The 27,983-nt window shown below is 49.9% G+C and overlaps 2 protein-coding genes across 2 annotated transcripts; both read right to left on the bottom strand.

The window, feature by feature from the left end:
- Positions 1-1,668: 1,668 nt before the first annotated feature.
- On the bottom strand, positions 1,669-2,903 carry SSTR3 (somatostatin receptor 3). The gene has a single exon (XM_009482732.2). The coding sequence runs from the start codon at positions 2,901-2,903 to the stop codon at positions 1,698-1,700; it is 1,206 nt and encodes a 401-aa protein (XP_009481007.1). The 3' UTR covers positions 1,669-1,697.
- Positions 2,904-9,236: 6,333 nt separating this feature from the next.
- On the bottom strand, positions 9,237-19,090 carry RAC2 (Rac family small GTPase 2). The gene is made up of 7 exons (XM_009481171.2): positions 18,973-19,090; positions 15,871-15,942; positions 14,062-14,179; positions 12,535-12,597; positions 11,666-11,825; positions 10,253-10,387; positions 9,237-9,501 (listed from the first exon to the last, which is right to left on the bottom strand). The coding sequence occupies exons 1-6, from the start codon at positions 19,005-19,007 to the stop codon at positions 10,257-10,259; spliced, it is 579 nt and encodes a 192-aa protein (XP_009479446.1). The 5' UTR covers positions 19,008-19,090; the 3' UTR covers positions 9,237-9,501; positions 10,253-10,256.
- Between the last annotated feature and the right edge of the window lie 8,893 nt (positions 19,091-27,983).

The following is a 27,983-nucleotide window of genomic DNA, read 5'->3' as shown; positions in this document are numbered from 1 at the left end:
TGGAGAAGTTCAAGGTGTGGGGACAGACATTTAGCAGAGCCTGCAGGAATGAAGCCAAAGTGGAGAGAGACACCTTCACCCCACCCACGCTTGTACATTGCTGCTCCTCTAGCCTGCACACTCAGACGGGCCCACCCACAACTTCCCTCCAACAACCGATGCACAGAATCAAGCACTCATCCAGCACTCACAGCAACACGTATACTCTCACACTCTTACCTAAGCATTCACATGTGCACACACATTACCGTATATACTTGCATGCCTACACAACCATATCTACACTTAAACATCCCACAATTACATGAACACACTTCCTCATCTGTTTGCATACTTATACACATGCATACCCCCTTATGTACATTTGTACACATTTATACAGACCCCACAGCCACACACAGATTAGCATCGGTGCCCAACTCACGCCCATCTCCCACCAGCCCTGACTCCTTGATCTCTAATCCCGTTCAGCCATTCTCATACACGTACAGTCCAGTGATCAAACTTTTGCATACAACCACCTTTGTACACATGCTGACGCATCATTTCTTCTCCATCCTGAGCCAAATACTCTACCATTTCCCATGAGACAAATCAGTTTCTAGCATTGCCCAGACTCCTGCAACCATAGCTCTCACACACTGGAGATCCCCTAACCTCCCTCTGCTCCCTGCCCCCAGCCTGTACTGATACATGCATTGATCTCCTGTACCAGCCAAACATTACTCCATACAGAGATCAGCTCATCTCAAAGACATCGTGTATTATCAGGAGAGCCAAATCTATAGCATCCCCCTCCCCTAAACACACAGAAAGTTTCTGCCCAGTTGGCCTTTTAAGTCCAAAGGCTTTTTGTTTATTTACAATAAGGCTTAGGGAGAAGAAAAGGGAAAGGACATTTCAGCTTGCAAAAAACCCTGCCTCCAGCCCATGCCTCATTATCTTCTTCTCTACCCTTGTTACATCCACCAGGATGCAGAGGCACCAGGAAAACCCCAAAGAATGTGAAGTGTGGGAAAGAAATGTCCTATTTGCTCTCCCAGGTAAGTCTCATCAGCCTGTCCAGAGTCCATGAGAGCACTGGAAAGAAAGAGAAGGCTTTGAACAGTCAGAGTGGTCTCCAGCCACGACCAGCATGGGTAGGAAAGTTGTCCCCAAGACTTATTGGAGAGCTAGAGAAGGGTCAGCCATTCATACAACTGGCTGGTATGTCTTCGCTGCAGACATTGTTCCTTCCATTTTTTCTTTTAGCGTAAACGGCTTCTTAGGTTTATAAGGAAGATAATCAAGGCACTGGGATGCCTATTTGTTGTGTATGCCATTTGAGGACTTCCTTGAGGTGCCACAGTCAGATGGCAGCTGATATCCTTCACAGCTGGGTGATCTAAGGATGGATCATGCAATCAAGGGCTGACCTTGGTCTCTCCATTCTGTCAGTGCCCATCACCTCTTCAGCTCTCCCTGGATGCAGTCCTTCCTTTACCTGGTACCATACAAACCCCAGGTGTCCCTTCCAAAGCCAAGAACAATGCTTTGCTTTTTGCACAAGTTCATGGAGCTCTCTTCATCTTTAATCAGAGTCTTGGACTTTAATATTCCCTTGTATCAATGTCTTCCTTGCCTTTGAGGTGGAAAAGCACAGAGGATGAAGGGGATCCCATATCCCAATGTCTCTTTCCCCTGCACCATCCCTTTTATCATAAATAACTGACATGCAACTTGTTGCTCTTTTCACATCCCACAGGCTCCTCAGGGAGTGGCTTTTGCTCATTGCTTTCTCCTTCCCCACTGCTTAGAGGATGCTCCTGCCTGTCATTACCATTCTGGGTGATCTTGCTGATCTCGCCCTCTTCCCCTTCATCATCGGTCTTCTCTGGGAGGCATGCTGGCACCTCCTGGCTCTGGACTCGGCGGGACGGCCTGAGGATGGCCCTGCGGAAGCCCTGCTTGAAGCGGTAGGAGAGGAAGCCATAGATGATAGGATTGGCACAGCTGTTGGCATATGGCAGCACCACCACCAGGAAGTAGACACCAAAGAGGGACGGCTCCTCTGGCAGTGGGCAGACAACATTGATTATGTTGAGGACATAGAAGGGGAGCCAGCAAAGGACGAAGACAGCCACAACAGCCACTACCATGCGGGTCACTCTGCGCTCTGAAAGCTTGTGCTTGGAGGACAGAGCCCTCACCCGCCTGCCAGAGGAACGAACCTTCACAACAATAAGAAGATAGCAGAGACAAATCACCAGCAATGGCCCAAAGAAGCCCAGGGTGGCAGTGTAGACGATGAAGCCAGCTTTCCACACTGAGGCAGGCTCTGGCCACTGGATGTGGCATGTGCTCATTCCTAAAGGGACGTCTGAGAAGACAACCACGGGCAGCACCACTACAGAAGACAGCACCCACACAGTTGCACTTACAGCCTTGGCCACCCGTGCTGTCCGCCATTTGGAGGACTTCCCTGGGTGGACCACGGCCAGGTAGCGATCAACACTCATCACTGTCAGGCAGAAGATGCTGGTGAACTGGTTGATGGCATCCACAGCCATCACCAGGCGGCACATGAAAGACCCAAATGGCCAGTAGGACAGAGCATTTTGTGCAGCCAGGAATGGCAGGCCCAGCATGAAGAGCTCATCAGCTAGAGCAAGGTTCAAGATGTAGACGTTGGTCACTGACTCGCTCACAGAGTGCCGCAGGACCACGTAAATGACCAGAGAATTCCCAGCCAGCCCCACCACGCAGACAATGAGGTAGACCAGGGGGATGAGGACACCGCTGACAACCACACCAGGGCTGGTGGTGGTGGAGCCGTTGGGGGTGGTGAAGCCTGCCCAGCTGCCAGAGGCATTCCCCTCCTCTGACACTGCTGGCGTGGGGAGGCTGAAAGCAGAAGTGTCCATAGCAGAGGCAGGGAAGAGGGCGGGGGGCAGTGTCCTTGAAGGATCAGTTAGCAATCTGGAGGTGAGACGAGGAGAAAAAAGCCATTGATACTGGGGACATGACAGCTGAACAAGCCACAGATAAAATCACCACATTAACTGTATGTAGGTATGGACAAACATGGGAAGTCAAGGTGAGTTTGTGGATGCTGGCAGCCGCTGGAAGATGTAGGACAATATGGACCTCATCTAGTCCTGGGAGGCACCGTTGGCATGGACAGACAAACAGGGACATGGCTCAGTGTGGGCCAATGGATTCTCTCCCCTAGGAAAAGATCCCCCAGGGAAAGAACCACAGACTAGGACAGGGACAGGGAAATTTCTCATTTTCTGCTAATGGCACCAATACTGAGGACATAGTCACCAGGGGCCTGATTCTTATTTATGAGTGGCAGGTGCCTTATGAACAAAAGAGGGAAGGGCATCCAGTGACAAAGTGCCATTCCAACTCTGGCTCCCCCACTGATTATCCTCCTGCTTGCTAAAGGTCTTTTTGGACTGGCCAGGTTGTCGTGGGGTTGTTAGCCCCACCAGCAGAAACGAAAGCACCTCCACTCTCAATCCAAGCTGAGTGGCTGAGCTTCACACTTGAGCTGGAGGGTAGCTGGTTTGTGTTACACCAGTTTGAGAGTAAAGAAGAGCCAGATTATTTGGGGTACACCAAGAGTGATCAGTCTGGATGTCTCTTGTCTCTTTCTCTCTTGTTTTCTCTCTCTCTCTCCTTCTGCACCCTGCAACACACTGCTAATGGAAGAGGCTCTGCCTGCCCCAGCTGTTTGCAACACCGAAGCAGTGTCCCAGCCTTCCTAATCTGAGGTGCCCAATTGCCCGTCACATCAAGGTTCAGCATGGAAACAGCGGTCAGCTCACTCAGAGAGAGCCTTGAACAAACAAGCTCTCCACTCACCACCAGCTCTCTGCTGACACTGGGTGAGAAGATGCAGGGAGAGAAGAGACAGAGAAGGGAAGGACGTGCCATTTGTCAGGGTTCCAGATATGTGGGATACAGAGCCCAGCACATACTCCAGACCAGAGATAACCTGGCAAACCTTATGCAGGGGAGATCTGTGATGCTTTCAGGATCACTCCGGCTCTGGCAAAATTTTCTGGAGGTGCGGACTGGCAGGGTCATCCTCTTGATGAACTAGCTGCTTGGAAGGAAGCATGACTTGGTGGAAGAGAACAGGACCCTGAGGCTCATTCTTACCCATCCCAAAAAACCTCTTAGGGCTCTGAAGCTCCTTATTGAAATGAAAACTGGGGATCTCAAAGGAAAGGACTCCCAATATTAACTACTTTCAGGAGGCCAGAAACACTCCAGAGACTTTTCTCCCAGATGGGATTCTCTGTAGCATCACAACTTTCTTCAAAAATGTCTTAATATTACAGCTTTTATTCTTTTTTGTAGCTGTCATTCCAACTTCTGGAAACCTTAGGGGAGACCTGAGCTTTAGATGGATTCCTTGGATTGGATCTGATGATAGGCAAACCCAACAGACTGCACAGATGTATCAAATCTTATGCTGAAAAAAACTCATCTGATAGGCCCCATAAAAACACAGTTGGGCAACTATGTCTTAAGGCCATTTCTACAGTCTATTGCATAAATGTTTCCTGTTCTACTTAAATGAGCTTTGAAGGACTGGAATTGTTCAGACTTTCTTTATTTGCGAGTGCCTTGGGCTGTGACACACTGTTCTGATAGAAGCCCGTCTCTTGCAGTCCTGCAGTACTGGGTTGTCCCACACATCATGAGTGGCTGCAATGAATGGGCAGTATAGGAAGTGCTTTGAAACTCTATTTCTAAGCTCAAGGATCTTTCCTCTGATGTTTTTTTTCCAGTGCTGGTCCAGTGACGCAGGTCACTTGTTGGAGAAAAAGGGAGGGCAGTGGCTGCTCTGGGGACAAAGCCCTGCAAAGGGTGGCAGAGACCAGCACAGTATGTTCATAAAAAGATGATCCTCTAAAAGGTGGGGACATAGTTAGGAATCCCTTTGGATGTTCTTCCTGCATGCAAAGGAATTTCCAAAAAAACCACATTTGGAGACAGAGCCCTACAAATACCACATACGGATGGGGACACTCATGCTGGGGCTGAAGAACATTTGGGGAAGTGTCTGGGGTCCAGACCTCAAAGCTGATTGCTCAGGTTGTGGTTTAGCAATACAGTAAGCCCAGCTTCAGGGCTCCAAAAGCCCTATAAAAAAATGCTGAGGCATGCAACACAAAGCACTGATTCGCTATAAACTCATTCTCCTGCTCAGACAGCTGCAGTGGAGAAATTCTGTCTTTAAGCAGGCATGGTCTGTCTGTGCCATTCTAACTTTGTCAAGTACCATCTACCAGCTCAAACGCTGTATCGCATGTTCTGTCTAGTTTGACAGAACAACCACTGGACACCAGTGCTTCATCTGGGTTGGATCCACTCTGCTGGCTTCTTTGGCAGCACCTGCATAGGTAGGAACTGATGAGGAGCCTTGGCCTCAGACTGATAAGAGTGTTGGCATCTGCTTGGGGTCTGTCCCTGATGCGGACAGCACCTGTTGCAAGAGGCTTGGGATCCCCTAACAGGTGCTGCCGGAAGATGCCTGGTCCATACATCTGGAAAGCAGGAGGAAGGCAGAGAGGTAGAAGAGATGGTAAATTGGTGCTACTGCTTTCTTTAGGAAAAAAAAAAAGATATATTTTTCTTCATTGAATGAGAGGAGGAGGTGAATGCTAAAAGCTGAGCCTAGACCTGGTTACAAAACAAGAATAGAAGCTGGGAGGGACCACAGTCCAATAACCTGCAGCCCCTCTTGCCACCCTCCCCCCTGTCCACCTTGTTTCCCATGGCCCTGCCCCAGCTCAGGACTCCCCCTGCCTCACCTCGGGGCTGAGCTCTCTGGTAGGGACCAGGCCGGGCTGGCAGAGTTGGGGGGTTGGGGTGGGGGGAGAGGGGAGGGTCGGCAGGTTTCCTTCTCTGGGACTGCAGAGTTAACTTCTGCATGGACTCATGCCCGCGGGAGACGTCTGGGAAGAGCAGGCAGAGCCGCCTGGTACTTACGTGTCGTTGGGATGCACATTTTCCTCTGCTTCAGCGGGAGAATCCGCGTCATGATTTACCCCTTTCTTAAAAGCAATCGAGCAAAGCGGTCCCAGGAGGGAGCGAGTCCCACCATGCGCTACGGGAGACGCAAGTCCTTCTTCCTGGACCTGCCCATCTCCCCCTCCGTGGCTGCTGTGGGACTGGGGCCCACTCCCGCCCCCGCTGGCCTCCGGGCCGGGGGTGCGCGGTCCCTCAGCCTCAGGCCGGCGGGTCCCTGCCCCGCGCTCCCCTCGGCATTGCGGGAGCGGGGGCTCCGCCGCCGGGCGCGGGCAGGGGGAGCGGAGCGGCGGCGAGCGGGGGCCGGGTGCCGGCAGCCAATCGGCGGCACGCACGGGAACACCGGCAGGAGAAGGAGGAGAAAGAGGGGATGGAGGATAGTGCGGGAGAACGGAGAGGAGCCGCGGGGAGAGACCGGGATGGAGAGAGAAAAGGGGAGAGGGAGGCGCGGGAGAGGGGCAGGGGGAGAGGGGGAGGGCAGAGGAGGGGAGGGTGGAGGAACGGGGAGTGCGAAAGGGAGCTGGGGACAGTGGAGGGGAGAGGGAGAGAAAGAAGAGAGGGATGCAGAGAGCAGCTGTGTGGCGGGAGATTGGGGTGTGGGGGGGGCTCGGCTCGGATCCCCTAGGCGGGGGGAGTTGTGCCAGTGCGAAGCGCCCTGTGAATGCCCACGGGCACACAGGAGAGGGGCTCCCTGTTCCGAGGATCTTGCGGCCGGGACCCTTGGTGCTCAGACCTATAGGGACATGGCAAATTCTTCTGGCTGGCAAGATGCGCCGAAACCCGGATGGCTGCTGAGCACACAAGACCTTCTCCCTTCTGCTCTGCCCTGTGAGCACCTCCAGATGGATGGAGCTGAGAGCAGATGGACAGATAGGGGGGCTGTCTGTCTCAACTCTCTCCCTCTCTTCCCTGCACAATCGCATGTCTTTTGCATCTTCTTTGGGAAAAAAAAAAGCCCCAGTTCAACAGCCCCAAATTCTCCTACCAGATTTGATCTCTGCTGCAAAGAGTGGACCCAGAAGAAATGGGGCAGGGCAAGAAATTAAGCTTCTTTGTGTGAGCAGTTCTCTCAGGACAGAAATTAGGATTTTCCTGTCCCATTCCCTGAACAAAGTGCTTCCCTCTGGTCCTTATCCCCTTCCCTGCCCTGCAGCTAACATCAGTGACTCCTTGTGCTGTGCAGTCACCCAGATCTTGACATTTGGCACTATTAAGAGCATTTGAGCTCGTAGGGCCAATTCCAGCCTTATCAGAAATAGGGAGTATCTCTTCAAGCAGAACATAGCCAGGGTCTAAAACCTGGCCTTCCAAATCTGCTTGAGCAATTTTGTGTCCAGACAGTGCTGCTCAAAGGTGGACAGGTGAAGGCAGTAGAGGGCTTCAAAGCTGTCCAGATGCCTAGGTCTTGGCCACAATGCTGTCTGGAGACACACTTGAGACATGAGTCCTCACTGGGGAAGGAATGGCATGGGCAGCACCCAGTGGCTATCTTTGTCATGGCAGGGCAAGTGTCTGCAGCACCATGCAGGAAGCCCCTGGGCTCATGTCTTAGAAGAAACAGCAGTGCAACAGCAGAGCTCTACCCAGGCCAGCTCTCCCTTGCAGGACTTGTTAGCATAAGCACAGTCACAGGATCACAACTTCCAGGTCTCCAGCTCACTTCCTCAATGCTCAAAGTTCTGCCCCATTCTCCACCTCAGCTCCAAGTGGGTTGAGCGAACTGCTTGAATTGTGTTGGAAGGAGAGTTCAGCCTGTGCGGGTAGCCTTCCCGGGTAGGCAGATACATGGATTTTGTTTCATGCACATGGTAAGCCTCTTCTCTCTGCATTGCTGTATGTGATAGGGGACAGGGCAGACTGAGAAAGTAAAAGCCAAGGCTTGAAAACTGGAGAGAAAGTAATAACCCACTGGGAATCCATTGCTTTGAGTAATGTTTAGGATGTTTAAGGGAGGCTGGATCCCAGTCTCAAGGGCATTGTGTCCCTTGTCCTTCCACAGTTATATGCCCACACCAGAGGCTCATTTCTGCTTTTCTGGACTTATGTTTACACAATTTACAGTACCTTTGTATGGAGCTTGGGCAATTCATCCGGCAGCCCATGTGCAATACAGAAATTTGTGGAACTCGCTGCCACAGGATGTCCTCCAGGGTTGCTCTGGACGTTATCAGTGGGTAATGTGTCACATCACCGAATTAAGTGCCTTACTCAGATCTGACCATGAGTTGAATTTGCAGAAACTGCCCTGGCAGCAGGAAGCCCTCAGGGGACTTACTGTGGTGGGTTGTTGCTGGTACTACCCATGCACCTCCTCAGTGCAGGAAGCAGCCTTTGAAACTCGGAAGTGGTGCTGCATCAGGGAGTGGTAAGCTGGCTCAACTCCACAGTTTCTCTGTGCCCTCCTAGGACTGCAGGATTTTGCAGTGCCAATCATTGCACCCTGAGCCCTCCTCCCTCCCGCAAGCAGTGGCAGTAGCAGCCACCCTGTAACACGTATTACTCTCAAGTCTCTGCAATGCATCAGGAAAGCAGGTGCTCACAGCTGCCAGATCCATAGTACCGCTGGGACCACTCTCTTCAGCTTAATTTTAGTGACTTGGAGGCAATTTGTCTGGACCGGTGACTCATTCCTTGCTCTTTTTTTTCTCCCTGCCCTCCCCCTTCCTGTTCTTGCTCTGCCTGTGCCTGGCAGTGTGAGTGAGTGCCGGTACTGATATGACTGCCTGTGACGTGAGCTTAGGAGCATTAACACAGAAATGTTTTGGTGAAAGGATGTCCCTGGCAACCCGCAGGGGCAGCCCCTACGGAGAGGAGTCTGGGCCCGGGTGTCCCCTCCCAAAGCCTGCATCTCATCCTTTGTGTGTCTCAGAGGGGAGACAACTTTTCCTTTGAACACATGGAGGCTGAGAAGAGGAAGGACAAAAGCCAAGGTGTAACAACCCCACTGCCTTTAGCTGGCACAAGATATTTACACTTTACTGAGGAATGCAGGGGGCTCAGCTGAGAACTTAGCAACTCACTGCATGAATCAGGCCTCCTGGCCTCATCCTATAGCAGCTGGGGCTCCCCAGTACCAAGCTCAGCGTGGTGCTGCCTGGGTTGTCACTGCTGAAGGAGAGGCACAGCTGGCAGGTCCCTCTACCCCAGCCGTCCCATTGCTCACTGCTTCTGGGCTGTGTCCCCCCGAGGTGCAACACATCACAGCCATGGCAAGAATGCACAGTCTATTTATTTTGTGTCTTATTCACACCGTCATGACCTCAGGGGTTGGTGAGGAAGGGAAGGAGCAACTGGGGTGTGGTGAGTGTGAGGAAGTCGTGCAAATGGACAAACTAGTGCTACAGATGCACAACAGTTTTTCAAGCCAGAAGTAAAAAGTGCAGTGACCCACCACAGGGTACTGAGCTCTGAGATGCTGGAGCTATCGCTCTCCTGCGTGCTGGGCAGAGCCTGGCATCAGGATGGGGCCGGGATCTGTAGCCAAAAACACAACAGACCTTGTGAAACCTGCTCAGTTATTTTTCTGCTCTCCCTCCCTCTGCCCTGGTGGTGGTGGGAGAATGAAGGGGCAGGGTCCCAGCCAGAAAGCTCTCACTCTCTCCTCAGGCTCTGGCCAGCTTTGCCTCTCGTCCTGAAGCCTCTCTCCTTCCTATTCTGCCTTGAGTTGAAGGGGAAAGCTAGGTGGGGACAATATGAGGAGTAAAGGAGTCCTGGGGGGAGGAGAAGTTGTTGCCTGCCAATGAACAGCAACACAAAAAACCCCTTGAGTTGAGTAAGACCTGGTAAGAGGAAGGGCCACTGGGCAACTTCCATGAATAAGGAACAGCTTTTTTTTTTTTTCCCCCCTATAGGGAAAGGCTGCAGCTTCACAGCAGGTCATCCCCAGTGCAGCCCGGATGCAGTTCCTTCTGTGGCAGAAGGTGACAGACAGTTTTACTCTGTGGAAGAGGTGGAAAATCCTGGGCTGCCCTGCACCCGGAGATGGGCAAGCAACCTGGCCATGGGCAAGCAGCAACGAGGGAGAAGTGGTTCAGGGGTCTGTGTGCTCTGTCATACCCTGTCCTGTCCTTTCCCCAGGCAGGACTGCTGTCTCACTCTCTCTCTTTGAGGGTGACCCATCCCACCAGGCACAGCAGGTCATAGGAACCCAGTGGCCCTGACCACCTGGGTTCAGGAGCAGGAAAGTGCCACTGGTGTCATTCCCAGGGATCCCTTTCAGACTTACTCATTTAAAGGAGGCTGCATACACGTTTCTTTGTCCGGGTGGGCTGCGGACAGAGGACTGCTCGGATGGCCTCATCAAACACCGTCTTGAGGCCGCGCTGTGTCAAAGCTGAGCATTCGAGGTATTTCACGGAGTCTGTCGGGAGGAAAGCAGGTGCTGTAATGGGGAGGAAGGGAACCGGGGTAGGCAGGGGGGGTACCCAGGAGTCTGCTGCCAAGGGTGTTCAGAAGAGAAACACGCAGGAGGAATACCACAGTTCGCATCAAGCAGGAAGAGATGCATGTGCCTGTATCACCAACGTGTTTCTGGCTTACATCACTGCACAGCCACAACACCATCCTCCCACAGTGCCCATTTTACATTGTCCTGAGGCACATAGAGACCACCTAAACACCTCCTGAGTCTCATCTTGAGATGAGGTCTCAGGTCCCCTCAGACTTCAAGTATCATTCAGACTGTCTGGCATCAAGCACCTCTGCTGGCGTCTCAGATTACATGGCACCTCCCTTTTCGGACTCTATACCCCCAAATTCACAGAGACCTTGCACTGGAAAGCAAGGCACCTGACTCCTACCTGAACTGAATAAACACAGCTCAGGTAATCAAAGCCTTTAACCGTTGTCAGGACACACTTCACTTACTCAGGCAGTCAACTTCAGGACAAAGCTTGCTGGCTATACAAGACCAAGGTTTGCCTATTCTCCACCCTTGTAGCCAGAGCAGAACCATCACATGAGGCTGGCTATGCTATCCTGGCCAGACACCCTCTCCTCTGAACTCCCAGTTGAAAACTTCTCCCTCAAGCTATGTTTCCCACCCTCTCTGCTGCCTCTGCATGCCACATCTGAGAAGAGAGGCTACCTGGAACAGGCATTTGTGCATGTCCCAAAATACAGGAGTGACCTGATGCCCCTGAGATGAATGGTGGGGGTGAGACATGCATACCCGGGGTTGCATGTATATGCCCTGGTACTCAAAGGCAGGCACAGGAAGTTGCAGTTGCAACTCTTCCTGAGAGATGCTAGAAAACTCACCCTTCCGCCCGCCTCTTTCCGGATGTGGAGGAGAGGCCTCTGCCCACACAGCAGCTGCGGCTTTCACAGAAAAAATATTGGCCCAGATAGAAATAGCAGAATAAAAGGGGAGGGGAATCTGCAAATGTGTGTGTGCGTGCGTGTGTGTAGGATGGTGGCCAGAGACAGGCAGAAACAGAGGGTTGAGGGGTTGAGGTTTCCTCAAGGAGCAGATCTCCTTCCTGAGTCTCCTGAAGTGCATTTTGTCCCTTGATGTGTCTCCCTGTGTCCTTCAGAGATACCACTGTGAGATACCTCTACAAAAGCCTCATTATGTTGAGGGGAAGCCCTTCTGCCTCTCTCCTTTCAGTAGGTCCAAGATGTTGCCCCAAGCACATACCGATTTCCTTGGCCAGAGCAAGGCCCTGAGGATATGTAATGGGGGATAGCTTCTTCTCTTTCAGCTTCTCAATGGTGTCCTTATCATCACGAAGATCCAACTTTGTGCCCACAAGGATGATGGGAGTGCTAGGGCAGTGGTGCCGCACCTCGGGGAACCACTAGCAAGGGAGCAAAATGGCAAAGATGTGAGAAGTCACACATATGGGCATGTGCAAAGGAAACAAAGAAGCATCCCTGAAAAAATGTCAGCAAGATAGCTAACACCCTGTCCTTCCTCACAGCCCTTCCATCCAGTGTTGGGCATTATAGCTTGGCACAGGCCAGCCATTGTTGCTGGGTCCTCAGGCAAAAATCCCTGACACAGAGCTCAAATTCTGTTAAGCAAAAACACAAGCTTCTCTCCACCCTTCATGGCTCCCTGAAACCCAAGGAGGAACCTGAAAGTGGCAGGAAGGAATTACTATGTTGTTCTCCTCTCTATCAATCTCTCCCTTCTTCCCTCACTTCCCATCTGAAGGCTGTGGGTACTTGCTTCTCATACCCTACGGAATGGTCCTGCATGTCTGTGCTGCAACAGTCTTGGCTGAAAGATGCCGTCAGAGTATAAGCCTGTGGTCTCACAGCTGAATAGCCCAGCAAGACGAATACTAGCCCTTTAATAGGGTTGGCCACCATTTTTGAGATGACCCAGAAAAGACATATGAAGGAGGCTGATATTTTAGTTCCTTCTGACTGACACAAAAAAGATATTACCTCTCTGAATCTAGGCGTCTTATTAGCAGTCTCCACCCACAGTCACTCTCTTTGCAAGACTACCACCAATCTCACCCTCCTCAACCCCCAATGGACCAGGATATTCTGTCTCACCTTAGCACGGACGTTTTCATAAGATGCCGGGCTGACAAGGGAGAAGCAGATCAGAAAGACATCCTGTAGGCATACAACCATGGCACAAAGTTAGAATAAGAGCATGGGATTGCATGACAGGAGGCAGGGAGGAGAGAGAACAACTGGGTGGGCAGCATCCTCCCTCTGCAGCAAAGGGTCATGCTAGGGAAAGCTGTCACTGACAATGTAACACAGTCCTGACTGCTGCTAATTGCCTCTAGAGGAGAGAAGGGTATTTGCTCCCCTGTCTCATGGTAACCATAGTCACCATTATCAGAAAAGCCAAACGTTTAACTATGAGGATGGGGTTTTTGCGGTAGGCACACTCATCCTCATGGGAAATGGCCTGACAGCGTCCTGCTCATTTCTCACAGAATGCCAGCAAGCTTGCCTGCTCTTGAGACAGAGCTAGGGTCAGCCCAGAAAGTGCACACACAGGACACAAATGAGAGGGAGTTTTGGTTATCCACATAAGTGCTTCTCCCAGGCATGGCAGAGTTCGGACTTCCATTAAAAAGAAGACAAGAAAAAACAAACCCAGCTCTTCAGAGTTATATTTATTTCATCCAACTTCACCTAGCTAAAACAAGAGTGTCAGGCCCAGCCTATCCATTTCCATACTTCTACAACCATGAGAGGCAAAAACCTTGGAGAACAGTTCCTCTGCCATCCTTGGGATGTATCCCAGGGTGAATGCAAGCATGTTGTTGAGAAATACGCCTGCTTGCACTGGCTGCAGAAGGAGCCTAGGCAAACAGCTTATACCAGGTGTCCGACTTTTAGGTGGCTGAACCTAGCTGAAACAAATAGTGCCCCCAATCCTTAGGCCTTTTGATTGCAATGGCAACCTTCAGACCAACGCCTGAGGCAGCAGGATCTTTCTGAGCTTGCCAAGAGACTGCTTGGAACAACATCCTCCAGGGAAGGTGATCTTTAAACCCTGAAATCAGTCTGTCAGCATGGTGAAAAACTGGTGAACACATGATCTGAGACATCCATTTGTTCTGTCAGAGGCTTGGGCTTAGTTGAGGTATCAGCAGATCAAATACATGTGTCTATATATCAGATCTCTTTTAAAAGGCAGAAGCCAGAATAGTGGAGTTCACAGAAATATGAGAAGCTCCTGCCTCAGCTCCTAAATTCCCTGACCCACTTTAACTTCACAAAAGCAGGGATTTTTTTACCAGGGCTGTGTAAGGCATCTGCCCCACACTGAAATCAGTGTCACCTGGGCTCATAAGTATCTTCAGCTGGGCTTATAAGTATCTTTGAAGATCTCAGTCTTCTTGCTAAGTTAGACCAGTAATGAAGTTTAGATAAAGGCTCCAAAATACCCTTAAATGTCTTTTACCTTTAGTGTTTCAATGGACTTGTATATCAGCAGAGGTATTCTCAGAAAAGGGCAGAGAGAGTCAGGAACAGTCCTGTCACTCTTTTATGGCAAATGTTGATATTTGCAGTGGGGGATGGAGGAACAAGGGAGGAGGGGCATGGAGTGTGACCCACCGTCTGCGGGTAAGAGAGCGGCCTCAGCCTGTCATAATCCTCTTGTCCAGCAGTATCCCATAGCCCCAGATTTACAGGCTTGCTGTCAACCATCACGTTGGCAGAATAGTTATCGAACCTGAAATTCAGAAACATAGGCCATGGGTCAAACAGGAGAAGAGGGAGCCCTTCCAGTAGTGTAGGTGGGGTACACTAGGTGCACTCAGGAGCAAAGGGTAGTGATTCCTCTTCTCAGTTCACCTGGGTGATGCTGCTTTCCTGTGAACCTCTACCTTATGGACTTCCTATTCATCATCAACCTCCTCCCCAGCACCGAGCTGTCCTGGACAGGTGCCTGTCTGCAGCTTCAGCTTTGCCACCTTGCATGCAGATCCATAAATCCTTCAGTTTCCCACTTCTTTCCCTAGTATCCTTCCCACCACTGTGTCTGCTCTAGCCAAGCCCCTGTCTTTCTTTTGTGCTCTAAACCCCAGCTTTCTTCTTAAACGTGAAGAAGAACCCATGTTTCAGTATCTCCCCCAGAGCCCTGCACTCCTCAACACCCTGCTGGAACTGAGGCCAATATGCCAAGGTGGGTCCCCTTACTCTTTGACAACCCAGCATGAAATATTTGAGAACAGCTGTCAGGATTGCATGCTTGGGAGCAAAGACTTAATGGAAAAAAAAGGTTACTAAATTAATAGAGATGTTCCTCCTTTCATCCTAGAAAATTGTATTTCCTGTTCCTTTTGGCATTTTTTTTTTTTCAGGCTAAGGTGAGGAAAAACAGTGATAGGAAGGAACCAACACAAAGACCTTGCGAATGCACTCACGGCATACACCGCTGTTTTAAGATAAGCCATGCAGTCCAGGAGCACAAAATGACCTCCCTTTCACGTCTCCAGACACAAGCCTTAGACAGGAGGAGAAATGGTGTATGACACACAAAATGCATAGCCATGTCATGTCTACATGCTAGGAAGGGATGGTGCCCTTCCACAAACCAGCTTCTGAGAAAAGATGGGTTCTTGCTGCCACAGCCATTTTTTGCAATGTCTGTTTCAAATTGGTCTGGAGAAAAAAATGAGCCTCTCAGGTTTTCCTGCACCTGTCCTTCCCAAGGAATCAGAACTTGAGCTGGCAGTCTGACACACTGTGCCTACCTCCTTTTCCCACTTCAGGGAGGGTGTAGTCATACTCCACATCCCAGTGGTGTGGTATGAGTGCATGTGGTGTGCATCCCCAAACATATCCCCATGCACTGTGGGGAGACAAATGCATCTGACCACTCAAACTAAAGCAACCCTAAGTTTGCTTCTTATTCCAACAGGCTGCAGGTCTGTCCCAGCCTCAAGCATACATCCACTGGATTGCACAGTGCTCCTACGCTGGCATTGAGCTGAATCCTGCACTCAGGGTTATCAGTGCCTTCTCCAATGACAGCGGGTGCCTTGGACAAGGAAGGAAGTGTAGTCACCTGTCCATCCAACCTTCTCTTGGGTCTGGACCAGTTTTTGTAGCCTGATGCCTGGTTGTTTTACCAAGCAGAACCCCATCTACTATTTGTAAACTTAGCAGGCAGATAGACCCTTAGGTTGGTCTCCCAAATATCCCATTTATACCAGTATTTTATAACTCCACTTATGCTCCTGGTGAAAGGTGACAGATCCAAAGTGTAGAGGCACCTTTGCTGGTTTGGCAGGCCTTCCTCTGCTGGCATGGAGATTGTGACCCTGCCTTCAGAATGCACAACAACGGGTTTCCTCATCCCTTTGCATCCTGTTTTTCATGCCTCCCACCCACCCCAGGACCTGTTTATGCTTTACTCACACAGTGGGGATGTATTCTCCTGGGAAGGCATTGGTGGTGTAGCTGATAAGGAGACAGGTTTTCCCCACAGCTCTGGAAGAGAAAGAAAAAATAGCAGGTAGTGGTAGTGCAGGCAGTCTTGCTAGGGTGAGATGGAGAAGGGCCACACCTCTAAGCTAGCCCTGTCAGAAGACCCCTGAAAGCATTCAGGGGAATGTCAGAAAGACATTCACAGGACCAGACAGTACATAACCATAGGTTAGACAACTGGCAGGAAGAAAGACAGGATGTCACACAGAAATGTTTGTTGTCTTCAAGCACAAAGGCTTGTTTTTATGGTCTGGTACAGAGATCACTCAGCTAAAATGCATCCACTCTGAGATGGAGGTGAGAGCCCATTTTCCAGTGCGTGCACAGTGCTATGTGCTCACAGCCAGGGAGGTGTATTGATTCAGTGTAGGAATGCCATGACAAAGCTGCCCAGCCAACTACAGCCCCTGAACACAGGCACTCCTGCCTGCTTCTGCAGGAGCTGTGGCCAGGGGCTGATAGCACCTCTTCTTGACTTACCCACAACACCTTCCAGTCTCGTCTGTCTGCAGTAAGCTGCAGCATCACCTGCAGAGACCAGGTAAGCAGCCAGCAAGGTGCCTCTCCCTGTGGCTGACGGAGGCTGCTGGTGGTGTTTCTGAGCTAGAAGCTGGTGCTTCCTCTCTCCTCAGCCTCCCCCAACACCCATGCTGCAGCAGGGTGGTGCGCAAATAAGTCAGGGTAGCAGCACAGTCCAGACTGGGTGAGAGCATTGGTGTGAGGGAGTTGGGAAAGGGGGCAGTAAGGCTATCAAGGGGAGGAGAAGGTGCCACAGGCAAGGTGAAGCCTGTGGTGAGGGAAAGAAGTGGAGAGAAAGTGGAAGAAGATAAAGTGGCCAGGACAGGTGTGGGAAGGAGAATCCTTCTCCTGCTGGGCTGCTATTTCTCAGGTCTGTGTGGCCTGGGAAAGTCTGGCCATGTTTCAGTTACAGCATGTGTAAAATGGAGCTGGTGAGAGCAACCTGCCTCTTCAGCCTATGAGCAAAGCCACGGGATGAGGGAGATGTCTTTCCTGGGGGAAAGGCTGGAGTCCCGCTGCTGAGAATGCACTAACCATCTCAGCTGTACCTGCAAAGTCCCCTGTTGCAGAGCTGCAGCCCTGCCTTTTTGTGTGCCCTTGACAGGCGCAGCTGGCATCTTTGCCCTGGTCACGAGGCACCTGCCTCGGTCCCTGTAGTGTGGGGCAGCTGGGGAGGAAACTGAGCTCTTCAGTTTCCTGAGCTCTGACACTTGTTTCTTCCTTCTGCCACCTCCCTTTCTTAGATCCTCCTCTGTCAGTCCCTTCTCTTTCCCCAGCTCCCTTACTTCCCTCTTATCATAGGGATATTGAGGGAGGGCCATGGAGGCTTCCTGAAGCTCTACAGGTAATGGCTCAGGACATCTACAGAACTATGGGTGGGTCAGTCATGGAAGGGTGGACAGTTCTGAATTAGTGTGGTTGAACAGAGAGGAGCACAAAGGGTCAGTGAAGGGCTGAAGGTTACAACAAAACTATTGAGAGAAGACGTGAGGTTAGTGGCACCTGCAGGTTTCTGGGACTGAACTCAGGGAGTGTTAAGAGGTCAGTGATGTGTGATGGAGGGGCCTATGGGGCCAGAACAGCTATGGGGCAACATGAGGCGCTTAGCTGAGTGACAGCAGAAGGTCCTGTGGTTGGTAAGTTTGACCCAAGGGAGGATGACATGGCTGGTATGGCTGGAAGGGAGGTGAACAGTGGTGAACCAAGAGCTCAGAGCGATGGGGATGATGGGACTGCTGTGTTGCAAGATGGTGAGAGGGGAGGTGCGGTGTACAGAGAAGCAAAATGACAGGACAGAAGACATTTAAGGATTTGTGGTCAGAGGGGTTGAGAGCAGGACGTGTTGTGGGGTTAGCCATGATATGAGGGGAATGATGCCTTGAGGGATGGCTACAGAGTTGGTGCAATGTATGAGGGGAAACAGGGGCATTAACAGGGCAACAGATAAATGTCCAGTGGAGTTCATCCAGCTCTAGCTTGCAGCCTTCGGGGGACTTTTCTTAGAGGTAACAGTGTTTATTTGGGGCTCTGTCCTTCCCTGTCCCTTCTCCCTGTCCTCTTGCCCCAGCCCCTGAGAATATGTCTAACGTACTGTTATGTTTGCAGACATCTTCTTCCCCAGGCGAGTTTTGAAGGAGGAAGTGACTGTGGGGAGCAGGGCTGCTGCAAATGTCTCTTCATCTGCTACCTGATAGTTGCCCCAGATAACAGTCTGGCCAGCTCCTAGCTGGGAAATGAATTAACCTACTCTGTGCCAAATGTGGACTCTCCTCCCCTCCCTCCCCTGCATCTACTCATCCCACAGGGCAAGAAGAGGCCCTGTTCACCCCATCCCTCCCACCCCCAGCAGTACTGACTGCTTCACTTATTGATGGCTTAGATCGGGTCATTTCCAGGGAACACAGGACACGGGCAGTGAGGTCATCATGCTGTGAAGGCAAGGTTGTGTCACCTTCCACTCCCAAAGTGACATATACTTATGCCTATCTCAGTGGAAAGAGGCCCTCCTGCTTGTGCCCACAGAAACCCCTTGCCAACAGTATCCCCCACACCCCAATACAGAGATAATGTGCCAAGAAAAGTTGAACACAGATATAATGGCAGACATCTCATCAGGACCGTAGTGCCGTGCCCTCTCCCAGTCAGTCCCAGTGAGCAGATGGCTTTCAAGGAGGCATTCACCTGCAGGAGAGTGCTTGCACCTCTCAGGTTTTAAATCTGACTCCTGCCTACAGGTTGAATCTGGCAGCAACACCACCACCTCCTGTGCATGGGACAGACCTGCTCCACTTTCCATGCCCCTTTTGCAGATGCCCTTCAAAATGCCCTCTTCCACACCCTCCCCAGAGGAATGTCTCTTGCCCTGGGGGTGGAAGAGCGAGCGAGAGAGGGAACGCAGTCTGCCCGAGGTCAGAAGCAAAGCTGGGGAAGTTTCACCAAGCAGCCACCTTCTTTCTTGGCCCTTGTCACCGCCCCTCCCTCCCTGCAGCCACAGCAAACCAGCAGGGTACCTACCCGTCTCCCACCACGACACACTTGATGGCTTGCATGTCTCTGGACCCGTGGTGGAGGACAGCACCCCAGGGCAAAGGATAGTCACGCCAAGGCAAACAGTGGGGAAAGACGGGCAAATTTGTGTATCAGCCCTTGTGCTGCAGTGAGCGGCAGGTTGCAGGGAGGGAGGAAGTGTGACGGGGAACTCAACGATCGCCCTCTGGTCCCTCCTCCCTGTCGTGGTTTAACCCCAGCCAGCAGCTAAGCACCACGCAGCCGCTCGCTCACTCCCCCTGCCCCAGTGGGATGGGGGAGAAAATCAGAAGAGTAAGAGTGAGAAAAATCCTGGGTTGAGATAAGAACAGTTTAATAATTGAAATAAAATAAGGTAAAACAGTAATAATAATAACAACAGTATAATAATAATAATAGTAGTAATAATAATATACAAAGCAAGTGATGCACAGTGTAATTGCTCACCACCCTCCAACTGATACCCAGACAGCTCCTGAGCAGCGATCACTGCTCCCCAATCAACTCCCCGCAGCTTATATACTGAGCATGACCACATATGGTATAGAATACCCCTTTGGTGCATTTGGATCAACTGTCTCAGCTGTGCCACCTCCCAGCTTCTTGTGCACCTGGCAGAGCATGGGAAGCTGAAAAGTCTTTGACTAGTGTAAGCAGTACTTAGCAACAACTAAAACATCAGTGTGTTATCAGCATTATTCTCATACTAAATCCAAAACACAGCACTATGCCCGCTGCTGGGAAGAAAATTACCTCTGTCACAGCCAAAACCAGGATACTGCCCTCCCACCACAACAGCAGCTCTGTGGCCGAGGCCGTTAGCTGAAGGTGGGGCAAGCATGACTTCATGGTTGGGATGATGACTGCTGTATTTTTTTTTTCTCCCCACGTGTCTCACCCACTCCCTTCTTATACCATCCCAGTGAACAGCTGGGGGCACCAAACTGCTTTTACAGGGGACCTGAACAAGGGTTAGAAGCAGGATGAGAAAGTGGAGGGGTGGATTTTCTCCTCCCTCCTTTATCATCCAAACTTTGGAGGAGGTGTAAGCTGGGGAGGGAATCTGAAGTGGGAGTAGTGGGGTGACATGGGGCAATGAAGATTTTTCAGATCATGCCCCTGAGTGTCAATGGCAAAACATCAGAAGGAACAATTTTTTCCTCTGAAGGCTGAACAAGGAAGTTAAGCAGCCTCTAGGAAGCAGCAGCTACCCCATGGCTGCTCTGTCCCTCCTCTGCTGGGGTGATACAGTCCTGCCACACTTCCCCACCTGCCCAGATTACTAGTACAAAGAAGTATTGTGTGAACCTGTGTGTTCACCGTGAAGCAGAGCAAATGCATCAAGGGATGCAATGAACTGTTTTCTCTCCCCTGCCGGTACTATGAGAGCCAAGACTGGTGGATGAGAGGAGCCCCTGCAAACCAGCTTCTCCCTATCCACCCTCTCCCCTACTTCTGTGCAAAAGCAGCCAGTGGGAGCTGCTGCCAGACTTTTTCCATCTTGTCATAGAATTGTAGAATGGTTTCAGCTGGAAGGGACCTTTAAAAGTCATCTAGTCCAATCCCTCTGCAATGAACAGGGACATCTTCAGCTACATCAGGTTGCTCAGAGCCCTGTCCAGCCTGACCTTGAATGTCTCCAGGGATGGGGCGTCTACCACCTCTCTGGGCAACCTGTTCCAGTGTTTCACCATGCCCATCATAAAAAATTTCTTCCTGATATCTAGTATGAATCTATCCTCTTTTAGTTTAAAACCATAACCCATTGTCCTCTCGCTACACACCCTACTAAAAAGTCTGTCCTCATCTTTCTTACAAGCCTTCTTTATGTATTGAAAGGCTGCAATAAGGTCTCCTTGGATCCTTCTCTTCTCCAGGCTAAACAACCCCAACTCTCTCAGCCTGTCCTCATTGTCCTCAGAAGATAAAATAATTTTAGAGCTAAGCAGCAAGGAGAAGGAAGCAATCACTCTAAGACAGAAGAGACAAGGAGCAGAAAGATCCCAGGAGGCCTTCCCTTCTCAAAATGAGGGTCTGCCTCCTCTTCCTTCCTTCTCCTCCCATGCAACACTATGCTTGGAAAAGTGCATATGTGTGCACATCTGTGCGCTCCAGCCTGAGCTGATGAGTGGATGAGCAGGGGATGCGTTTTATAGAAGAAGGGGTGTAGTGACACAGAATTAATTAGAATTTCCAGGCTTTGTCAGGAGACCAGTTAGATCAAGAACAGCGGATTTTCAGCTGGGATGTTCCTGAAGAAAGGAACTCTGAGGGAAAATTTTTCTCCAAAGGTTGATGGCCTTTGTCCTGCTGCAGCCACGGGAGGCTGTTGCAACTGACCTGCTTGGGAGGAGAGCTCTCCCATCTGTCACTCAGCACTGGTCACAACCCAGAAACCTTCAACTGTGGAACGTTTCCAAATATTGCAGGTATTTGAGAAGCACAAAGCAACCAGCTGTACTAGGTGTTCCCTCTGTGGGTGGTAGGGAAGGGGGAGGCAGGAAACCCACTGACTCCTCTGCAAGCGAGAGCAGGAACAGGCCATAGGAATACAGGTCAGAGAAGGACGGAAGAGAGAGTGACAAAAGCTGTTACAGGGGGAGCAGCAGCAGGAGCTGGAAAGGGCAGGCAGGCACAGAGTATAGTGGGCCAGGATATAAGGACTCAGTCAGAAGAGAAGGAAGGCATGTCTGGCTCTAGAGAATGCTACTGGTGGATGGAGAACAATCATTACAGCTCCCTGGGCAATTGGACACATTGAGAGCTCTCTGTGGGAGACACCTGGGTGGCAAGTGAGGGCCCAGGGAGCTGGAGCTGGTGGGGTCCCTAGGGATTCAGGCAACCTGGGATAGGCAAGCAGGAAACTATCCTCTTTCTGGGAATTGTTGAAACTGCATTTGGAATCAGCTTTTCCAAAGGAACATTTCTGATTTCACCAGAGCTTTCCTCTGAAGGTTTCCAATAACCCTGATGTGCCTGGGGAGAAGGAGGGTGGGAAGAACAGAGAGTGAACACCTGGTGTGGGAAGGATGGGGACTGAGGGGAAAAGAGCTGGGGAGAGCTGGAGAATACATTGAGTCTTACCTGGGACAGGGCAACAGTCATGTGAGGATACTGGGGCTAGGGATGGGATTCAGGCTAAGGGAGACTGGATGGAAAATGGGCCAGTGGCACCGTAGGACCTGGTGGCAGGGATGAACAAGGACAACTGACCTGCTGAATGTCAGTGTGTGCTTTTGTTGTTATAGTCTGGCATGTGGTCTTGTGGGACTGGCAGCATGGAAGGGAGTGGGGAAGAAGACAACAAGTTAAACTTGGTCAGGGAGGAGGGACTGTTGTTGAGACCCCATGTCCAGGTGAGCTGCATGTCAAAGACACTATAGTTCTTTATGGTCAACAATGAGCTGTGGAAGTCCTGGCAAGAAGGTATATCTCCAACCCACTTCTGGGCAAATTACTTTTGGAAGATAATTTCTTACTGCTGCTATGGATAGTCAGTTCTCATCCAAGTTAGAGGTCTGTGCTGTGAATCCATAAATATCCCTCCTCTGCCAGTGCCTCTGTAGAGGGATGACAGGGATCTAGATAAAGGCTTTTAGGGTGTTTCTTTCCATCATATTTAAATCATTAAAAATGGGATACTACATTCAAATAACACATATTGTAATCACTCTGAGAACAACCGGCACCTGCTACATTAAAACCTCTTGGTTGTATACGCTGCAGGAAAGGGAAGGAAACTGCAGGAAATAGGCCCATAAGCCCTAACTGAGCACATACAGATCTGTTGCTGCTTTGATGTCCTCTCACACCACCAAGAGGTGCTCTTGACACGAGTTTCCTTCTGCATGTGCAGCAGGGCTGAGGCTTCCCACCTGGGGTTTCTTGTTCCCTTTGCTGAGTTTGAGGAAGATGCTAATGGGAAAGAATTGCTCAGTGAGACTGTTTTGCTCCGAGAGACTTCCAGCGCCCTGGGGCTGGGTCACCTCCGAGTGACTCATCTGTGCTGGGTTTGCACAGCACCCATGTGGGGTGGCGGGCAAGGGAGGAAATGCATTATACCATTTTTCCCCCCACAAGGATCCAAAGCAGTGAGGACTGCTCCATCTCTCCCCCTCTTTCTGTGGGGTTCTGCTCCGTCAAGGAGGATGGGAAAAGTGTGAAGGGGCTCTTTCAGAAATGATGTTTGCACTTCACAGCCCTGCACAGGAGGGCCGGAGCTGAGCAGGAGGCTTGTGCTTCAGCACAGACAGCGTAGCAGGGGGAATCCTTTCCTGGGGGGAACACGAGGCTCACTTCCTTGCACACACAGGGTATGGCCACAGCAGGTATTCTCATTACTGTGGGCCCTGATAGGATTTGTGTGAGCTATCGCTCAGGCAATCCTGAGCGGCCATGAGACCTTTTCTGTGTGTGCTGGGCCTCCACCAGGGAAAAGAGTAATTTGCTTCAGCCTGGTTGGGCTGCAAACTGTCCCTGCTTGCTATATTCCCCTTTTGCATCTTCCCACTTCCCCATTCACAGTTTCGTACCATCTGCCTCCTGCTTTTAGTTCTTGCTTTGCTGCTTCTCTTCTCCAAAACTCCCAGTTGCTGCCCCCCTCTCCCCACACTGCTGTGGTTTCTCACTGACTGCCATGCTTGTTTGAAAAGCCTGCCCTGAATTCAAAGCTCAGATCACAACTGAAGTGGGGCGGTGCACCTCAGGCCATGATGTCCTGCAGCCCCTGTTAGAGAGGTTGTGGAGTTGCTTCAGCCAGCATCTGTTTTCTAACATGGCCACACCAAGGGCTTCTGTAGCCTAAATTTACCCTGTCAGGCAAAAGGTTAGAAACAAAATGAAGTTTCCAATCCAGCCTCACTGAACAGAAACTACCTACATTTACAACGTAACTCATAAGGAACTCAACTTGCAAATGGTGTTTACTGAGTCTTGGACGGATCTCACTCATGGGCTTTTCTGGAGACCAGGCCTACTGCAGTCAGGGGCAGGTGGTCCACTCCTGATACACTGTGCCATGGAGGCTCCTTTATCTTCAGAGTGTGACTGCTCTCAGCCTTTCCAGTTTGGGGCAAAATAGCAGGTCCACTGCCATCCTCCTATCTAGAGCACTGAAGGAGGCTCACCTCCTCCACCTCTTCTCCACTATGTACCTGGGTAAGCAGAAGACCATGGCACAGACCTTTGGGCATCAAGTTCTTTGTGATGGGTGATTCGCACTTGCACTTCCCTCAGTTGAGAAGCTGTTTGCAGACTCTAAATCATACTTGTTTTTTATGGCTTGGCCTTATCTGGTTTTCTGTACTTCTGCAAGTCCCCAGTGATTCTGATATGGGTTTCCATTCTTACAGACATTTTGTTCTCAGCCAGTGACAATCCCCATCTCACTGATACCACTCTGTTACTTAATGGTGATAAATACAGATCAATATCTGACTGTCCATCCTTTCCCACGAGATGCTTAGACAGTTCAACAACATTTTTCACCTGCCTGTCGTAGAGGAGGTAACAGGGCCTAGAGATTACATGTGCATATTCTAACGTGTGTCAACCACTTGACTTGACTTCCCTGCCTGCTAACACTCTTCATATGTTATCAGATGTTAGATACACTATGTTTTGTAAAACCAGATCTAACATATCTTTACTGGTAAGCTATGGTATCTTCTAGGAAGGCTGCATCAGGGGAGTGAAAAGAGCTGTTTAGAGTACTAAGGAAATCTATAGCTACTCTGTCTTACAAGACTAATATTTTCTGAACTACCAAAGTAAAATCTTTTGCTTGACTTCTACCATTTTTTTTCAAAGGCATAAAGCTTCGATCTTGCTGCACTTCTGAGTCCAACAAAAAAATCCCTCTGGCTCTTCATTCAAGTTTATCAGACTTTAAGTGACCCTCCTGTAATCTTTATAAGAGGGGTTTTATTTCCTGTGGCCTTTTGTAATCACCATCTTTCTACCTTTAAAATAGACTCCAGTTCCTTGAATTAGTAAAAGCAGTTGAGAATAGGCTATTCCAGGCACTCTGCACTAGTAGCTTTACTTACTGCTGTCCTGGTTTCAGCTGGGATAGAGTTGATTTTCTTCTTAGTAGTGGGCATAGTGCTGTATTTTGGATTTAGTATGAGAATAATGCTGATAACACACTGATGTTTTAGTTGTTGCTAAGTACTGCTTATGCTAGTCAAGGACTTTTCAGCTTCCCATGCTCTGCCAGGTACACAAGAAGACTGGAAGGGGGCACAGCCAGGATAGCTGATCCAAACTGACCAAAGGGGTATTCTATATCATATGACATCATGCTCAGTATATAAGCTGCAGGGAGTTGAGCGGGGGGCAGCGATTGCTGCTGGGGAACTGTCTGGGTATCAGTTGGAGGGTGGTGAGCAATTACACTGTGCATCACTTGCTTTGTATAGTATTATTACTACTATTATTATTATATTGTTGTTATTATTATTATTACTATTTTACTTTATTTTATTTCAATTATTAAACTGTTCTTATCTCAACTCAGGAGTTTCTCATTCTTACTCCTCCAATTCTCTCCGCCATCCCACCAGGGCAGGGAGAGTGAGCGAGCGGCTGTGTGGTGCTTGGTTGCTGCCTGGGGTTAAACCACAACAACTGCCTAAACATTTGCATCTTGAGCTACTGCTCTGGCTGTCACAGTCTGTGTTGCGACTCACACTGGACAAGGCTTATTTTATTCCAATAGTTATATGAAAAATTCTGTTATTGTCTTTGCTCTAGTGCTGTTTTACCTTGCATCAAAATACAGTCTGTGCAGCTCATAATCCCCACAATACTGTGTAAGAAGTGCTATACTCCTTCCTGACATACTGCAATCCCTAAACCCAACCTGGATGTCAGCCTAAACCTCCTGAAGGGGCTATTGAATTTGTACAGACCTGTCCTTTGTCTCTCTGTGGATAGTTGTGGGAATACAGTTGACATGTTCGGCACAGAGAAATATATGGCACTTTGTTGCTGTCTTTATCACCTTGAAAGTAGTAGGAAATAATTATATTTTCTTTTTATTTACACAATTATTTTAAGCCTATACCAAGTATTAGAAAAGTGCACCCACACTGTTGGTTTGATATTTTCCTTTGTGACCACCAGAACAACAGATATTGTTAAAGATGTCCCTACTCACTGAGGGGGGGTTGGGCTAGATGATTTCTAAAGGTCCCTTTCAACCCAAAGCATTCTATGATTCTATGATTCTATTCCGAGCTCCCATTTAAGTCTCTGTGTACAGTTAGGGAGCATCCTGGAAGAAAAAATGGTTCATGGCACAGAAGGCACAGGGAGCAGCCTGAGTATTGAGCTGCAGCAGACTGCCTAATCTGCCCATGCTTGGTGAGGTGAGAAGTGCTGGACCAGCTTGGATTCCCTCATTGCACACAATCCCACCTCTTGCCTGCACAGCCCCAGCCTGAGATAACCACAACTGGGGAGGATGTGCAGTGGCAGAAGCAATTACTGGATCTAACCCCAGTCCTGTATCAGAAGCGCTGATTCCCAGAGATCTGCTTCTTCCTGTCCCTGTTCCCAACAGCTATGGAGGCACAGAGAAGTACAGCTTTACCTATGGGGTGGTGGATGTGAAGGGGAGTGATAGGAGGGGACAAAAAGGGCCAAATCCCACCCCAATCCAACCCAAGACAATCTGACCTGTCCCAATCCCCTTCACTTAGCCTGATATTATATAGGCCCGTCAATAACCCCTCCCACCCAGTCCTCTTGTTCCCTTGTGGACATCTCTTCTTGCACAAGCTAAGAAAATTTTGTTTGCACATCTGAGACAGGTATGTCTTGGAGCAAGGAGTGGCCATTCCCAGCTCTATTCTTTGTCTTGATGAAAATAATCTCTATCACCTGGAAAATGTTCATTGGTTCTTCCTCCAGTCTCCTGCTTTTCCAAGGAGTACATTCCTTGATGAGGTATGCCCTGGGCTGTTCTTTTCCCAGATGTTGCTTTAGTCATCATAGTGGGTTTTTTTAATGCATAGACCACAAGTTTCTCTAGAAGGAGGAAGAGGCCAGAACTAGTGCCCAGTATGAGAGTCAGTCCCCTGGATGTGGGTATCTTTCAGCATAAGTTGATTTTTGCTGCATGTCAAATTCTCCTTGCTTAGATTGTATTTGACCTAGGCTGTATCTGTGCTGGCCTTGTTGATAACACCAGTGGGAGAACCCATGTGCTCTGAGCCACTGGCTGTGGGCTAGCTCTGACCACACTGTAGAGCATTTAAACCTCATCTCCCCTAGGATCCATTTGATGTTTCTGTGCCCCTGGGGCATGATTAATTTTTAGGTGTTCTTGCTTGCTTGCTTTTTCTTGCTAGCTTTCCTGCATTCTTCCTCTCCTTTCTTCCTCTCCCTTCCTCCTCTCCCTCCTTCCTTCCTTCCTTCCTTCCTTCCTTCCTTCCTTCCTTCCTTCCTTCCTTCCTTCCTTCCTTCCTTCCTTCCTTCCTTCCTTCCTTCCTTCCTTCCTTTCCTCCTCTCCCTCCTTCCTTCCTTCCTTCCTTCCTTCCTTCCTTCCTTCCTTCCTTCCTTCCTTCCTTCCTTCCTTCCTTCCTTCCTTCCTTCCTTCCTTCCTCTCTCTCTCTCTCTCTCTCGTTGTCTCTTATTCTCCCTCATTCTCTCTGTCTTTGCTTTTTCCTTTGGTTCCCCCCTGCCTTTTTCACTTGAATAATGAGAGGGTTGTGTTGTAGCCCTTTCATGGTATTTTCATGCCATGACTGCAGAACATGTGTTATTTATCTTAAGGGCATTTCCAGACACATTGCTGGCTGGGGTAGTGTTGGTATCCACCTGAGTTCACTACAGATCTGTATTGCCTGTCTGGGATGCTCAAGCAAACTGACCTCTCATCTGGGTCTAGGTTTCCTCAAGAGAGGGACTGGTTGTTTTTCTCCAGGATAAGCCTGGAACCAAACTAGTTTGTGCACCATGTGAATGAGTGGGGGACTAAGGACCTCAACAGGGAG

The sequence above is a fragment of the Pelecanus crispus genome, chromosome 1 (assembly GCF_030463565.1).
Source record: "Pelecanus crispus isolate bPelCri1 chromosome 1, bPelCri1.pri, whole genome shotgun sequence".
In the NCBI taxonomy this organism is placed as follows: domain Eukaryota; kingdom Metazoa; phylum Chordata; class Aves; order Pelecaniformes; family Pelecanidae; genus Pelecanus; species Pelecanus crispus.
The sequence above is the reverse complement of the archived record's forward strand: the minus strand, read 5'-3'. Positions and strand labels throughout refer to the sequence as shown.